The 17677-nt window shown below is 43.2% G+C and overlaps 1 protein-coding gene and 1 long non-coding RNA gene across 4 annotated transcripts in view; both read left to right on the forward strand.

Annotated features, from left to right (window-relative positions):
- The window catches only part of IGBP1 (immunoglobulin binding protein 1), a 30412-nt gene extending 23466 nt beyond the window's left edge, over window positions 1–6946 (forward strand). The window contains exon 7 of one of the 3 annotated variants that reach the window (XM_053580936.1): window positions 6464–6946. In XM_053580936.1, coding sequence (XP_053436911.1) covers window positions 6464–6609 — 146 coding nt within the window. In that variant the 3' untranslated portion in view covers window positions 6610–6946. Of the gene's footprint in view, window positions 1–3017; window positions 3151–6460 lie in introns of those variants that run through there. The other 2 variants (XM_053580937.1, XM_053580935.1) reach the window with 2 other exon arrangements.
- Window positions 6947–7477: 531 nt separating this feature from the next.
- Window positions 7478–13202, forward strand: LOC128578354 (uncharacterized). The gene is made up of 3 exons (XR_008377708.1): window positions 7478–7669; window positions 9808–9948; window positions 13141–13202. It is a non-coding gene; the product is annotated as an uncharacterized LOC128578354 (long non-coding RNA).
- Window positions 13203–17677: the final 4475 nt, after the last annotated feature.

The raw sequence follows: 17677 nt of genomic DNA on the forward strand, positions 1-17677 counted from the left end.
TTGCTCTTCTGGGCCAAGGCTCCAATTCCCCAAGGCTGAGGTACTAGGTTGGTTCAGTCGGTGAGGTGGTGCAGCTGTTCCCTCCACCAAGGTACAGCTTTTCCACTGAGCCTGAGTGTCTAGTCCCAGAGGAATAGGACCCCATGTGGGCTGGGGCACTATGGTCATTTGATAAGAAAAATCACACCATGTACCTAAGAATTTTGACCCAGAATGACCAACAAGACACATCCTAATATAATTACTAAACCTTAAAGAAAAAATGCCAAGGACGTCTCAGCAAGAGTAATAGGTGATTTGTAAAGGAAAGAACTTAGATTGCGCTTGGACTTATCAACACCCACACACTATGCCAGAAGAAAATGGAGTAGCAGATAGGGTGGGGTGTGATGGCTGTAATGCTAGGCACTCTGGGAGGCTGAGGCAGGTGGATCCATTGAGCTCAGGAGTTCAGAGACCAGCATGGGCAAGAGCTAGACCCCCTCCCCACTAAAAAAATAAATAAATAACAACTAGCCAGGCATTGTGGGCATCTGTAGTCCCAGCTACTTGGGAGGCTGAGGCAAGAGAATTGCCTAAGCCCAAGAGCTGGAGGTTGCTGTGATCTGTGATGCCACAGCACTCTATTGAGGGCCACAAAGTGGAACTCTGTCTCTAAAAAAAAAAAAGATGCTGGTTCAGCACCTGTAGCTCAGTGAGTAGGGTGCCAGCCACATACACCAAGGCTGGCGGGTTCGAGCCTGGCTCGGGCCTGCTAAACAATAATGACAGCTCCAAACAAAAAACAGCTGGGTGTTGTGGTGGGCACCTATAGTCCCAGCTACTCGGTTGCTGTGAATTGTGATGCCACATCACTCTACCAAGGGTGATATAGAGAGACTGTCTCAAAAAAAAAAAAAAAAAAAAAAAAACTCAAAGGTGAACCAAAGACATTATATCTGGTAAAATCGGTTTTCAATTTTAAAGGATATAGACATTTCCCAACATGCAGGAGTTCAGGAAATATTGTTCCAATGATCCTTTCTGAGAAATTGGCCAGAGAATGAGCTTCAGCCAAAATGATGAGAGAGACACTGGCATAACAGCTGGTAGTGAACATTAAATGTACAGTTATCTACATGCTTAGATAATGTAAATGTAATATGACTTTTTAAAAATGAGAAAAGGGGAAAGCATATGCCAAAAAAATTAACAGTTCTCACTAATTATATTGGTAGCAATATTAGTGTTATTATTCTGACTGTATAATGTGAGATAAATGAGTAATTACCAGATATTTTATCATCCTTTTCTCTTTGAGGACTAGGACTTTTCACCATGGAAGAATACATATGTAATTCAAAGGAATTTAGGTTTAAAGAAAAAATTCTTGTAGTCCTGAATATAAACTCATAAGAAATACCCAAAGGAAAAATCATTTTATCAAAAAGACACCTGCACTTGAATGTTTATTACAGCACAGTTTATGATCACAAAGATGTGAAATCAACCTGAGTGCCCATTAATTCATGAGCGGATTAACAAAATGTGGTACACTGTGAAGTAGTACTCACTCAGAAAAAGGAATGTCATTTGCAGCAATTTGGGTTTTTTGTTTGTTTGTTTTTGAGACAGTCTGAAACTGTCACCCTGGGTAGAGTACCATGGCATCAAAGCTCACAGCAACCTCCAACTCTTGGGCTCAAGCGATCCTCTTGCCTCAGTTTTTCTATTTTTAGTAGAGGTGGGGTCTCTCTTTTGCTCAGGCTGGTCTCAAATTCGTGAGCTGAAGTTATCCACTCTCCTTGGCCTCCCAGAATGCTAAGATTACAAGCATGAGTCACTGTGCTGGCCATTTGCAGCAATTTGCATAGAACTGAAGACCATTCTCCTAAGTGAAGTATCTCAGGGATGGAAAAACAAACGCACCATGTATTCTCTAATAATTCAGAACTAATTGATGGGCACACATGGTCATAAAGAGAGAAGTAAAGGTCACTGGGAATTGAGGAGGTGGAGGGTTTAGGGGAGAGATAAAAATCTACTTTTCAGGTACACTGAACACTATTCAGGTGATGGGCGCATGGATAGCCCCGACTTAAGCGTTATAAAAGCTATCCATGCAACAAAAAATTTTGTACCTCCTTAATATTTTGAAATAAAAGTAAGCACACACACACCCCTACCTTTGCTTTATCTACTAAAAAAGCTTAGAAAACAGGACCAGCCCAGTCTCAATGCTGGTCTCCGAAAGACCAGCATTGAGTATACATAGTATACCAATTGTGATATTTAAATATCATTCCCATTTTAAAAAATCAGGATGTCTTAGAGAAATAGCTATTCCAAAACTGGGACAGGAAATGTGCAAGATGAGCTTGTAACATCTTGTCATAAAAGATAGGGAAGAAGCTTTCAAAAAGTTACTAGGGTCATATCAAAAGGACTCAAGGGTCAATTTGAAGATATTTTCACTACCCATTTTGGTTTCAGAAAGGGTAATTGGTAGTAGCAACAAGTACATCCAGTGCCTAAATCTTGGTTTCTAATACCATTCTCCAAAAGGAACCAGGGCTCCTTGGAGAAATGGGTGATTCTAGGGCTGGGGCAGAAGATATACAACATGAGTCTGGAGCATCTTATAGTACAAGTACTCCTTGACTTACAGTAGGGTTACATCCCAATAAACCCATAGTAAGTTGAAAATAGTGTAAATAAAAAATTTATTTAATACTCTTACCAACATCATAGCTTGGCCTACCTTAAACATGCTCAAAACACTTTTTTTTTTTTTTGTCTAAATATGTTGTACATTTTTGTTGTTTTGGGAGGTTCGTTGGGGGTACAAAGAATTAGGTTATGCTGATTGCATTTGTTAGGTAAAGTCCCTCATATAATTGTGTCCCGCCCCCCCAGAGGTGTGCCATATACCATAACCCCCATGCCGTTCCTCCTCCCCTCTCCCTGCCCCCTCGTTCCCCTGCTCCCTCTTTCCCCTGCCCCCCACCTTGAATTGATTTGAGTTTTTCTCTTATTAGGGTATTAGATCGTCTACTGGCTTCATATTAGAATTGAGTACATTGGATTCTTGCTTCTCCATTCTTGTGATACTTTACTAAGAAGAATGTGTTCCACCTCTTATCCAGGTTAATAAAAAAGATGTAAAGTCTCCATCTTTTTTAATGACTGAATAGTATTCCATGGTATACATATACCACAGCTTGTTAATCCATTCCTGGGTTGGTGGGCATTTAGGGTTGTTTCCATAGTTTTGCAATTGGAAATTGAGCTGCAATAAACAGTCTAGTGCAAATTGTCCTTATGATAAAATGATTTTTTTTTTCTGGGTAGATGCCTAGTAATGGAATTGCAGGATCAAATGGGAGGTCTTCAAAACACTTATATTAACCTACAGTTGGGCAAAATTATCTAACACAAAGTCTATTTTATAATAAAATATTGAGTGTCTCAAATTTCAAGTAATTTTTCTACTGAATGCATAACCACTTTTACACCATCATAAAGTTGAAAAATCATAAGTGGGGACTATCTGTACTAAAAAGTTGAGAGCTCAAAAAAAATGAACGTTTGAGGTGTTAAAGGGACATAAGAGCCCTGAAAAAATTCCCTGTCCAAAGCTAGGAGAATTTGGGCAGGAAAATAAATAACAGTATTGAATTACAACACAAGCAATAAAATACCCCAGAGTCCATTGTTATAGAAATACATGAATGAGGGCGGTGCCTGTGGCTCAGTCGGTAAGGCACCTGCCCCATATGCCGAGGGTGGCAGGTTCAAACCCGGCCCCGGCCAAACTGCAACCAAAAAATAGCCGGGCGTTGTGGCGGGCGTCTGTAGTCCCAGCTACTCAGGAGGCTGAGGCAGGAGAATCGCTTAGGCCCAGGAGTTGGAGGTTGCTATGAGCTGTGTGAGGCCACGGCACTCTACCGAGGGCCATAAAGTGAGACTCTGTCTCTACAAAAAAAAATATATATATATATAAAAAGAAAAATAAATAAATAAATAAAAAAAAGAAATACATGAATGAATGAGGAAGAAGAGATTCCCCTACAGAAAAATTCCAAATAATTTATGTAGATCCTTTTACTTCAGGGAAGTGGAACGTAACTCCTCACCCCTTAAGTGTGGGCTGCTCCTAAAAGCTACCCACAGGGGTGTCCAACTGCTGTTTGTTTTCTCTCTGCAACACATTGAAGAGCAGCTGCCTTGGGCCACAAATTAAATATACAAATTCTAACGAAAGCTGGTTAGCAAAAAAAGATGTGATATCTAACACCATAGATAAGCAAAATCACATATTTTTGTGATATCTAACACGATAGATAAGCAAAATCAGCATGCAATGGGCTGCTGGTTGGACACCCCTGCAGTGTGGAGGAAGGGGGAGTAACTTCACAGTTGGGAACTCTACAAACAATATCTTCGTCAGGTGATCAGGATTATCATTAGTGAGAAGTCAGTTTGATATTATGGACCCTTGAAAATGTTAAGAGTTTTCACCTTTTTGAACACCCTCCCAAAAATTAATGGATCCCAGGATGGCGCATCAACAGCTGCTAGCATCACAATGAAGGAGACACAGATATTTACGTGCCTTCTGATGAAGGAGTGTAGGAATATCTATAATCATGCGGAAGGGATCAAACCTGAGTCAAACCAAGCTTCTGTATCCAGTTGCCAATATGCAGGAAATACAGAATACATTTGACTCCATCTTGTGTATTGCTAATCAGCAAAATCCAGGCTTTGGGAGACCCTACAGGTTAAATACACCAGCTTCTTCAATAGATAACTTGAAAGAAAAGGGTGTAGGGGAGCCAGTATATTTTTTCAAATATCAAAATGAAAAATATATATATCAAAATATTTTTTAAATAGGCAAGGCTAACCTCAGAAACTTGCTAAATAAAGTCAGACACTAACAGGGTCTGGTCTGGTTAGTACCTGGATAGGAGACTGCTTGGGAATATGGGGTTCTGTAGTCTAAACGAAAACACATATTGCATGATTCCATTTATATGAAATGTCCAGAATAGGTAGATCTATAGAAACAGCAAGTATTTTAGTGGTTCCAGGAGCTTGGGGGAAGGGAAGGAATGTAAATTAACCATGAATGGTACAAGGGATCTTTAGGAGCAATAGAATTTTTTAATTGGATTGTGGTGATAGTTGTACAACTCGGTACTAAAAAAATCATTGAGGGCAGCGCCTGTTGCTCAGTGGGTAGGGCACAGGGCCCCATATACCAAGGGTGGCAGGTTCAAACCCGGGCCCGGCCAAACTGCACCTAAAAAAACAGCCGGGTGTTGTGGTGGGCACCTGTAGTCCCAGCTACTCGGGAGGCTGAGGCAAGAGAATCGCCTAAGCCCAGGAGTTGGAGGTTGCTGTGAGCTGTGATGTCACAGCACTCTACTGAGGGCGATAAAGTGAGACTCTTGTCTCTAAAAAAAAGAAAAATCATCTGTATGGTTTTCTCTCTCATTTTATAATAAAGGGGTTAATAAGAGAACACCAGACTCCTAAACTGTTAAAATAAATCAGATCCCCATGTATTTCATTTGTTATCATATTAAGAATATTTCTCATGGGCAAACTCAGAGTAGCCAGGAAAATGTTGCTTTACCTCATAAAGGAAAAAGGTAATGCAAAAGAGAGACTTATCAGTTTAGTTTCTTTTAGATGTAAACTGCATTAAGTGCCTGTCTCAAGCATTTACAAAATAATATGTAGGCATTCTTGTCTGGTAGGTACAACTGCCCTGTAATTTCCAATCTCACACACAAACACGTGGTATATATATAATAATAAAAGAAATGGGTAGAGGAAAAAAAGCCACCTGCAATCCTGCCCCCAGCAATTTACAAATCATAAAATCATAAGTATTTTTTACTCTAATGTTTTGGGATTGCTGGAGTTTAGTTGGTGATGGTGTTTTGTTTTAGAGGTGGAGGAGTGTTATCCTTTTCCAAAATAGAATTCATTCTGAGGGGCACCTTTTATGTTTTTGCCTGCTTGTGAAAACCACTTAGAGCAGCAGTTCTCAATCTGTGGGTCACGACTCCTTTGTAACAATGAAAATACATCCTGCATATCAGATATTTACATTATGATTCATAACAGTAGCAAAATTACAGTTATGAAGTAGCAACAAAAATAATTTTATGGTTGGGGGTCACCACAACATGAGGAATGGTATTAAAGGATCACAGCATTAGGAGGCATTAGGAAAGTTGAGAACCACTGACTTAGAGCATCCTTTCTTACTGTTATTTAACATGTGATATTTTAAGTGACATAAGTACTCTCTGCACTTCTACTGGACCCCAGCAAGGCAGCTGGCTCTCTTCATCTTCTCATTGCATGGAGTTGTGTTCAGAGTGGAACTGAGGCAGCTAACATAGCTTATTAATAATCCCTGGGTTTCTCACCACCTCCTCCGGTCTCATTTTTTCCACTTTAGCAGAGTACAGAAGAGCAGCCCGGGAACAGGAAGATCAAGAACAAAGGGAGGAAGACGATGATGAGCAAACACTCCACAGAGCTCGGGAATGGGATGACTGGAAAGACACCCATCCTAGGGGCTATGGCAACCGACAGAACATGGGCTAATCTTCCCACAACAGGATTATGGGGTGCACATCTTTCTCACCCAGGAAAACTGTGCAGCAGTCTTCCCCTTCCTGGGCTTCTGCTTCAGCTGTGTACAATGAAAGCAAAGATGCTGAATCTTGCTTTGCATTTAATAAAGCGTCAAATAATTAAGTGTGTATTTGTACCCTAAATGATGAGCCAGCAAGCTTGTTTTGGTATTATTATCCTCATCATGGTGTATTCCAATTTCTGAAGTGCAAAGAAAAGAGCACTGAGAAATGCTCTGTATAATCAATGGCTGTATGAATTCTCTTTAAAAAATAATAAAAGTCCCAACTCTAAGTGAACCTGTGCAAAAATATGGATATCAACTGCTTTTTCATGAAGGGTGAGTGGGGGCTTTCAGCTGAGGGTGTCTGGGCTTATGGAGAAATTCCAGTCATCTTCCTTTGATCTGTGATCTGGGCAGGAAATTGCCCAGCGTCAGAGGTACCCAGATTTTCTCCTCCTTCTGGATATATGGTGCAAAGCTGTGTGAGCAACAGCCGGCACTGTGAAATAACCCAGCACTCTACAAGGGAAGAGCACAAAGGCCAGGACTTTGCCTACCACACAGCACTATTTTCAAGAATTAGAACTGTAGATGAATGGACCATAAATGGTTAGAGTCTGTTTCCCAATTCTATAAACCTAGTCCTTCTTACCTTGGCCAGAAGAAATGAGAAAGAGAAGATGCAGCAAGAGTCATCTTTATGTGTGTGCTTAAGGCCAGGGTCTTTACTCTCATGGAAACATTTGCCAGAATCCTTATGGTGGTGAAGAGCAGCCTCAGGCTGTAGCCCACCTCTTTAAGTGGGCTGCTGTAGACCATTTTGGCCCTCTTCACCTATGCTGTGCCATAACTGGCACAATGTGAGCATGTGGGCTGGATAAATGTGCTATTGTGCTCGTTTGGCTGCTTTGCAGGAAGTATCTGCAGTCACGCAGATAAATGGATATGGAGGATGGGGACAGCACAGATGACACTGCAAGGTACCTACTTTCTGGAGTAGAAAGAAGACATTTCCTCAGCTCTTGGGTTGGTATCCTATAAAAGCAGCCATGTGTCGAAACATGATTTGCATAGAATACAAACTTTTGTTATGGGGCTTTGGTACACAGGTTTTCTTTTAAGAGGAAAATGACACAGCCCTCCTAGCTTCTGCTGTTTAGCTTAGGAGACAGGTTTGGAAAAAAGACTTAGTTCCCTCTTGCTTATAAGGTGGTAAGTAGAGGGTTGTCAGGTGATGAGGAGGAGGTTGTGGTTTCGTGGGAGATGACACAAGATTCCCAATAATCTATTTGTGTACTGCTTAATAAGTCATCTCACCCTCTCAACATAAGCTCCTGAAACTCATAGAACATAGATTAAATTCCCCAAGGATTTAGAAAGCAAACATTTTCGGCTCTCTTCCAATTGTTACCAGGCTGCCTCTAACAGTGGCCTATTTCCTGCCCTTGAAACTTCATCCTGAATTCATTCCCAAAGTGGGCTATATTGGGTTTACGTCCTTGATCCAACTCTATTTAAAATTGGGCCTTCCAGAAGGTCCAGCTCAATTAAGCCCTTGCACACATTCTGATATTTGAGAGAGGCAGAGCAGACAAGGTGGGTTTGAACCCTAGCTTTAAAACTTGCAGGATGTGGGCAGCACCTGTGGCTCAGTGAGTAGGGTGCCGGCCCCATATGCCGAGGGTGGCATGTTCAAACCCAGCCCCAGCCAAACTGCAACAAAAAAATAGCCAGGTGCTGTGGCGGGCGCCTGTAGTCCCAGCTACTCGGGAGGCTGAGGCAAGAGAATCGCTTAAGCCCAGGAGCTGGAGGTTGCTGTGAGCTGTGTGATGCCACGGCACTCTACCAAGGGCCATAAAGTGAGACTCTGTCTCTACAAAAAAAAAAAATTGCAGGATGTATGACCTTGGACAATTAAACTACTTTGGGGCAGTGCCTGTGGCTCAAGGAGTAAGGCACCGGCCCCATATACCAGAGGTGGTGGGTTCAAACCCGGCCCCACCCAAAAACTGCAAAAAAAACTACTCTGAATTGCCTTTTTCTCAGTGTATGTAGATAAACTGTTTCCTGGGGTTGTGAAAATTAAATGAATAGTGGCACCTATTATAGTAAAGTCAAGCGACTGAAGAATAGGTGCTTTCTGGGTGGCGCCTGTGGCTCAAAGGAGTAGGGTGCCAGCCCCATATGCCAGAGGTGGTGGGTTCAAACCCAGCCACAGCCAAAAACTGCAAGAAAAAAAAAAAGAATAGGTGCTTTCTGTTGACTCAATGACTGCAATCTATCCACAAAAAAGAGAAAGGAAATGGACAGGTATTGGGCCCCTAGTATGCACAGGCACTTCCCCATACTATTAATACAATGACCCTGCACAACCTGATTTCCTCAAGTTCACACTAGTGGGACACGATGCTGCTGTCACTGTCCATGAGCTTCCCCATTGCTTGTGCTTTTAGTTATGTATCTTAAAGCTGCTTAAAACGGAGCAGCTTTTGGGCGGCGCCTGTGGCTCAGTGAGTAGGGCGCCGGCCCCATATGCTGAGGGTGGCGGGTTCAAACCCAGCCCCGGCCAAACTGCAACAAAAAAATAGCCGGGCGTTGTGGCGGGCACCTGTAGTCCCAGCTGCTCAGGAGGCTGAGGCAGGAGAATCGCGTAAGCCCAAGAGTTAGAGGTTGCTGTGAGCCGTGTGACGCCACGGCACTCTACCCGAGGGCGGTACAGTGACACTCTGTCTCTACAAAAAAAAAAAAAAAAAAAAAACGGAGCAGCTTTTAAAATCCAAACTAAAACTACCACTTATACATCATTGGAGCTCTAGAAAGTTTGTCTTAGCTGACTCATCAAAGAAAAGGTTATGCTAGCTCCACCACCACACCCCCCTCAGCTGAGGGATAAGCAGCTGGAGGCAGTGAGCAAGCCCATCTTCCTCCATTTTCCTCCCCAGTTTTGTCTGCCCAGCCGCCTTCAGGAAAACCAAAAAAGCACCACCTTCTCTACTCCCACCACAGGCTGAACTTTTCAGGGTCTTAGAGTGAGCTGGGTTTGGTGGACTCTGGGAAACAAGGACTCCTTGCAGCTCCCAATGACAATACTGCTTCATGGTTTGCAAAATGTTTATTTTATTCTCACAATGTGTCAGACAAGATTTGAAAAATTTGTTTTCCAGAGGAGGAAACTGTCTCTAAGAGATGAAGTGAGGAACTTAACTTCAGTCACACAGCTAAGATGCAGAATGTGCAAACGTCAGCTTAGCCAAAGTTTTTGCCCTTTGGAACTCTTGTATGGAGGCCAATCAGCTTTGGAAAAGGTGAGTATTTGGCACTATTTCATTTGATGCCATTACACACTGATTTGTCCTTTCTACACTTGTTCCTTCCAACACCCCTGTGAGAAAGACAGGGAGGGGTGGGTGGGTGCGCTGAATGAGCTGATTTCAAACCCAAGAAATTGGAGTTAAGAGTCCTAAGTTAAAATCTCAATTCTCAGAGCTCCACCACTCCCAAGCTGGATGACCTTGGACAAAGTCTTCTGTCATTTACGACAACTTGAAAAGGCAGAGAAATTTGAAACAAACACCACACTTCTGTGTCATCCAAACCTTAGAAAAGCCTCCTTTACTTACTCTGAACCTCAAGTTTTCTCGTCAACACTACAGGCACGTTGCCACCTGTCTCTGTTGGGCACCCTACAACAACAGGGTGTTATCGCCACCATCCCCTTGCAAAATGGCTCTCCCCAACACCTGCACATCATTTCCTCACAGATTCCTTTTAACCCACTCATCCAAGTGCAATTCAACAGGGTACAGTTCATTCATGTTCCATCACAAGGAGATGTGGGTTCAACACTCAGTTGTCTCACTATACTAGCCCCTCCAAGATGCAGCCAATATCTGACACTTACCTCACCAAGCCAAAGGGAGGAACAAAGAAAATCAAATATGTGAAAGCGCTTTAGAACAGTTATAAAACAAGACACAGAGTGAGGAATAAGAGTGGTAGGCTGTTGGCAAATGAGAGGGACAGAGGAGGGGATTTTTTTTTCTTTACTTCCTCATTTCACAACTTTATTTTAACCCTTGCCACTCCAGTGCTTTTTCAATCTCCTAGATATCGCCACTAGCCCAAAGGTTTGTGACATACTTTACTTGTGTGTGCTGAAATGACCAGTAGAGGAGAGAATTATGTGCAGTGGAAACTGAGAACAGGTTTTTACATATGTATCTGCCAGGCCTTTGGCAAATAAATGTACATGACAGCCTGATGGGCAAAGTCTTAGATTTCAGTGTCTTGGTTCAACAGGCAACAAATCCCTCAAAGAGAGTAGACTGAGCTATATCTTAGGCCAGCCTAGTCCAGTGTGGTAGCAGGAATAAAAATAATAGTTACCATGTATTAAGCACCCATTATGTACTAGGAGTTTTACATACAATAAATAGTTCTAATCCTCACAATAGCCCAAAGTAGATATTATTGATATAGCTTCAATTTGTACATAAGGAAACTGAAGCTTAGAGAAGTGATTTCCCAAAGATCACTAAAGCCTAAGTGGTTCAGCTGAGCCTAAGGACATATGAAGGTGGGGGAATCCACCCTGGTGGCACACTGCTCTGGAGATAACCCCTTTCCTTTCTCTGTCCGTGTTTGGAGCAACAATTCCATCAGCTTTGGCTGCTGGGCCCTTTAGGGACACATCTGAAATCTGCTCACTAGGGGAAAAACCCCTCTCAGAAACCTACCCTTTTTGGTCCCCACATCTCTCAACCTGCAGGGAAACATGTCTGCTCCCACTGCCAAGCCCACCTGCTCTCCTCATCCAGCCCTAGCCAGTCTTTGTTCAAGTAAATCTTTAACACCCTCTGTTCTAGCACTCTAACTCAGGGGTTCCTACACATTTTCTAAGCCAATCAAAGCAACCCTCCATCTATCAGGCTTTTCAGGACAATTAAGACCAGACCCAGGCCATGAGTGCAGGGGGGTTGGGGAGCAAGGCCTGGGAGGAAGGGTTTCTACCTGAACTCTGAGGTCCTAAAACACTCAGCAACAGATACAGCTTCTGCTGTGTTAGCACCCTTGGCCCTCACTCAAAGACATTGAGAGATTTGCATAAAGACTTCCTCAGTAGTTTTATTTAATCTGTCCTCCTCTTTCTTTGTCTGTCTTCTCCTTGGTTAAGCTCCACTCCACCTCCAGCTTCCTTGACCACATATATACTGATGGCTGTCATGAGCCCTGACCTCTTCACTGAGCTCCCAGACCTATATCCTATCATCTGCTGTGCAGTTCCTCTTGATGAACAAACCAAACGCAAATTCAATAGTCTTAAAATGAACTCATTGCATTCCCCATCCCTGTCCTCCATCAGAGCTTCTTATGGCCCCATCACCTACATAGTGCTCATCCTGAGAAGCTTAGCGTTATTTCTGGCTTTTCCTCCTAACAAAGCAAGCATTCAAATGTTTGCTGAATGAATTACTGAATGAATGAATCCCATCATGAATCACCCTTCATCAGGCAGATTCACAATAATCCAGCCTCTTTCTTTTCATATTAAAGTATATCTTTATATAAAAGAACATATTCTTTAGATAAAAGAACACTCCAAATCCCTTCACCTTAAAGCAACAATCATTTCTTTCTCAGACTGATAGATCATTTCAGTCTGCCACTGAAGAGACCAATTTTTCACCAAGCACCTTCAATGTGGAGGTCTGTTTTATATTCTGCTTTTAAAGCTTAGCGTATAATACTACAGAGTCAGCCAAAAATGATTTTAATGACTTTTAATCACTCCAATTAGCCTATAATGTTGCTAGATAATCACTGTTTAGCAAGTCCCAGATTTGGAGCATTTGGATTTGGAGCATTTGGAAGGTTTTTACTGCTTATTTCTTTATTCTTTTAACAAAGTAAATTACCTTATTTTCTTGTGTATCATAAAATATTCCTAAATATGGAGAAGTATTGGATTGTTAAAGGTAAAGAGTGGGAAGGATACTTTTCACTGAATAGTCCACAGTTCCTTTTGAATTCTGAATCATGTGAATATACTAGCTATTGAAAATACAGGTGCTATGGCCAGGCACAGTGGCTCATCCCTATAATCCTAGCATTCTGGTTGGCCAAGGTGGGTGGATTGCTTCAGTTCAGGAGTTTGAGACCAGCCTGAGCAAGAGTAAGACCCCATCTCTAAAAATAGCCGGGCATTGTGGTGGTGCCTGTAGTTACAGCTATGCAGGAGGCTGAGGCAAAAGGGTCACTTGAGCCCAAGAGTCTGAAGTTGCTATGAGCTATGGGGGGGAGGAGGAGGATCAACTTGACCAAGAAAGATTAAAATTTTTTTTTGAGACAGAGTCTTACTATGTCACCCTGGGTAGAGTGCCCTGGTATCATCATACCTCACAGCAACCTCAAACTATTACCTCAGCCTCCCAAGTAGCTGGTACCATAGCTGCCCACCACAACACTCAGCTAATTTTTCTTTTTTTTTTTTTTTGTAGAGACAGAGTTTCACTTTATCACCCTCGGTAGAGTGCCGTGGTGTCACACAGCTCACAGCAACCTCCAACTCCTGGGCCTAGGCGATTCTCCTGCCTCAGCCTCCCGAGTAGCTGGGACTACAGGCACCGCCACAACGCCCGGCTATTTCTTTGTTGCAGTTTGGCCGGGGCTGGGTTTGAACCCACCACCCTCGGTATATGGGGCCGGCGCCCTGCTCACTGAGCCACAGGTGCCACCCCCAGCTAATTTTTCTATAGGGATGGAGTCTTGCTCTTGCTCAGGCTGGTCTTGAACTTGTGAGCTCAAGCAATCCCACCCACCTCAGCTTCACGAAGTGCTAGCTAGGATTACAGGCATGAACCACTGTGCCCAGCAAGATTAAAAATTTTTAAAGAAAAAAAAACATACACCAAATGCTTACTGTACACCAAGTATTGCGATAGAAACCAGCTGCAGAGGTGGGGTCTACACTCCAAACTTAATTACCTGATATATGGTCTCCCAAAGATATTGGGAACCTAGAGGAGAAAACAGGGTAGAGAGTCTTAGGGGATGACATTTTTACTGAACATTGACGGGTGAGTAGGAGTCCAGCCAATAGGATACTGCCATGCGTCAAGGCCCAGAACAGGAAAGTATACTTCTTGTTTGGAAAGTAAGACTGTATCTGGTGTGGTGCGAAAGTGATGGAAAATAAGACTTTCAAGGAAGGCTGAAACTAGCATAGAATCCAGGCTCTGGAGTCCAAACTTGATCCCAGAGACAATGGGAGCCTTTGAAGGGTTTGAAACAAGGCAGGGAGATGGTAAAGACCAAAGGAAGGGACAGCAGCAGGCAGCAAACTGCTGTAGTACAAGAAACAGTGACAAAGGCCTGAGCTAGTGGGTCTAACTGTTTTAGTTTGCCCAAGGCCATCCCAGGCAACTGGTTGGTCAGACTAGCCTGAACCAAGGCCTGGGAGGCCCCTGGGAACTTCTTGCCTGCTCTGAGAAGTGATTTAATTACTAATGCTTCCAGGGGATTTTGACAGTCCTTTGTTCAGCCCTTACCTCAACCTCCACAGGCTCCTCCTCCAACTCCTAGCCCTACTTTAACTAGATTCTAGACTTACCAATCTCCAGATTCACGAGGAAAACATCCCCACTTGCCATTTTCCAGGCTTCTCTTCTACTCCCCTCCATGATCCTCAGGATCCCATAAAGCTGAACTATCCCCTTGCCAAAGCAAACCTCTGCACTTTTGTGTATACTGGGCCACCGCAGGGAATAATGCATTCCCCACTTCTCAGCCTGTTAGAGCCCATTGCTAATGTCACCTGCCCACAGCTGAAAACCAATACAGAGTTTTCAATTACTGCTGCTAAATCTCACAGCAAATAAATATGATTAACCCCTTTTACATGCATAGCAGATGAGGAAACTGAGACTCAAAGAGGGGAAGTATTGCATTCCAGGTCATGGAGAGGCTAGCCCTCCTCTCCATCTCCTCTGTAATTCTATGATGGTCCTGATCCTTATATGGATGATGTACACTTTCTTTCATTCCCTGCCCTCCCACCCCACAACACACACACAGCTATAAATGTACAATAATACCAGATGTATAGGAATTAGGGCCTCAACAAACATTTGCTGAATGAAGGGATTATGTATGTTCTTTCTGTAGTACCTAGCCTGGTACTTGACACAAAATAGGTTCTCCATTAATGTTTTTAATTGAGCTGAAATTGCAATACCTCACCATATAAGGGTACAACAGAGGGAGAAGATCAGAAGAAAGCAAATTATGGCAAAACCTCAGCTATCCAAAGCTCCCTAGGTGAGCCTTTGAATCCAAGAGGAAGAATCCTCCATCTTCCTTTTGAGGGGGTCTTGTCTGTCCCAAGTACTCCAGGTGCCATCACATCAAGAGGGCTGCTTCTCTCTCAGAGTTGCCCTTGCTTCCACCACCCTTTCCTTGATCTCTGTTTCCTTCCCCTTTTCTCCTTTGTTTGTTACTCTTTTGAAGTTTCTTAGCAGTCCAGTTTATCCTAGATGGCCACTCCCTCTGGCCTGGTTAGCTCACTGCACTCTTCTTTGGCCTGCCTTTCCAAGCCTCTTTCACCTGGGCCTTTTCTCCTTGCTGTACCATGTCCTCTCCCACAGAACCTGCCTCATCTCCCTAGGAGGCAGATGCTTCTCTCTTCTGTCTGTTCTACATCTACTTCCTACAATGGACTGTAGGTTTCTTGCAAGTGGAAATCAAGTCAATCTTCAGTGTTTGCAAATGAAATTGGCAGGCCTTTTGTACTTCTTGGCAACCTTTCCTTTGTTACTGCTTACCCGGAGGCAGCCAAGCTTTTGTTTGCAGCCTAGTTGAATTGTAACTGAGAAAATTTAAGTCCTGGCTGTTCAGGGTCTCTCTGTTAGTTAGCCTACTTCTCTTCCTCTTGCTCTTTCTACATCTCCTAGTGTTTAGGTTACACTTGTCCATTTAACACAAGAGAGCTCCTGCTAGGCAAGTATGCTCTGTGTTTTGGGGAGGAAGGGCTGACCAAATAGGGTTTGGGCCCAGCCCTGAAAATCCATGTTGCTTAAGGCACCATGAGGCCTGGCCTCCCTCCCTGGTTCCACGAGCACTTACTTGGGTGCCTGCTCTGCACCAGGCTCTGAGCCACATATTAAGGGTACAGAGATGGAAAATGATCTGGTCCTGCCCTGCCTCTGCATTGCTTTGAGCCTTTTGTAGATCTCCTCCATTGACCCATTTGAAAGTGGAGGGGAGAAGAGATCTGATCCACAAGGGACCTTGGAGCTCTCAACATTGGGGGTCTTATCTGTCCCAAGTACTCCAGGCCCCATCACATCTTTGCTTTCCCCAGAAGAACCAGGCCGGCTTCACTTCCCTCTCTCCCTTCTCCCCTGCAAGTTCCAAGCAGACATGCTCTAGTACATCTCATCCTCTGTGTGGTCAAGCAGCCACAAGAAGCAGCTTGTGAACCACTGATAGTTCGGGTGGGGGAGGGGAGCAAAGAAAGAAGAAGAAGAAGAGAAAGGGGTGGCATGTCAGGTGGCTATCTAGGATACATGGGGGAATTAAAGCACACACTAACATCCCAAAAAGTTCCTTTGAGAGAGGATACCCAGGATGTGAAGTCTGGAAGAACAAAGACTTCTCAGAAAAGCCCAATGACAGGGCAGCGCCTGTGGCTCAAAGGAGTAGGGTGCCAGTCCCATATGCTGGAGGTGGCAGGTTCAAACCCAGCCCCGGCCAAAAACTGCAAAAGAAAAAGAAAGAAAGAAAAGCCAAAGGACATTCCTGCAAGGTCCTCCCCATGGTAAACCAGCCCTTAAAATTTTATAAAACTTAGCCTCCTGGGTCCTTGAAACTAACCCTTGCTGCTTGCTTCCACTTCTGTAAACCCTATACATGATTTGACACTTCCAATGATAGATAATATGGTAATTCCTCTGTCTGTCTACTTGTGAGTCCAACAAAAGGACAGGAACAGAGCTGATGGGGAGCTCGGCCATTTTGGATTCTAGTCTGCGGCAGCTTCACCGGGATGAAATAAAATCCCTTCTTCTTCAATCATCAGTGTTTGAGTAACTCGTTCTTTCCGCTTTGTCTCCTCTGGGCCTAGATTCCTTACCACACCCTAAGCTCAACTCAGAAGAGTCATATTATTCAGTCTAATCCCAAAGCAGAGTAGGGATTAGGGAAACAACAGAGTTCTGCACTGATGTCCTTTAAAAAGGGATCAGCGTTCCCTTGCACTTATAGGACACTTGATATCATTTTTATATTTGATTTCTCCAATGACCCCTTCAGTTATATTCAACAGATATTTTTTAGTACCTTCTATATTCAGGGTCTTATGCTGAGAATATTGGCCTTTTCCTATGACACATAAAAATATCAAGTGTACAAATATTTTTGTGACTTTTTGTTTTAATGTCTGTTGCCTCTACTAGACCTTAAGCTCAAAGAAAGCAGAAATCATGTATGTATCCTTCCCCCACTGAACCTAACAATAGTGCCTGGCAAATAGCAGTCACTCAATACATAATGACAGGAAAAATGTAAATCCAGCCGTTTGGGACAAAGGAAAAATCTTTAATTTTGCAAAGGCTGGTGTATAGAAGCAAGCCTCAGCCTGAAACATAGTAGATGTTCAGTAGACACTAATTAAAATAAATGAACAGTAATAACAGGAAACAGTGCCTACTGTGTACCAGGTCCTGCTAAGCATTTCACATCCATTCACTAATTGAATCCTCAGAACATCTTTATGAGGTTGGTACTATTATTGTCACCATCTTACAGATGGGGAAGCCAAGGCATAGAGGTTCCCCAACTTGTAAGTGACAGACCTGAGATGCGAACCCCAGCTGTCTGGCTCTAAAGTCCTGCCCCTAACCACTATACTGCCTTCCAGCAATGAATATGCAAATAGAGCTCTAGAAAAATATAGCAAGTTCCAAAGGAGTCACAGGAAGAACATAGTGGCACTAGGACTGGAAGCCAAATCTGCTCTCTGTGGTATCTGGTCACCAA

The sequence above is a fragment of the Nycticebus coucang genome, chromosome X (genome assembly GCF_027406575.1).
Source record: "Nycticebus coucang isolate mNycCou1 chromosome X, mNycCou1.pri, whole genome shotgun sequence".
NCBI lineage: Eukaryota > Metazoa > Chordata > Mammalia > Primates > Lorisidae > Nycticebus > Nycticebus coucang.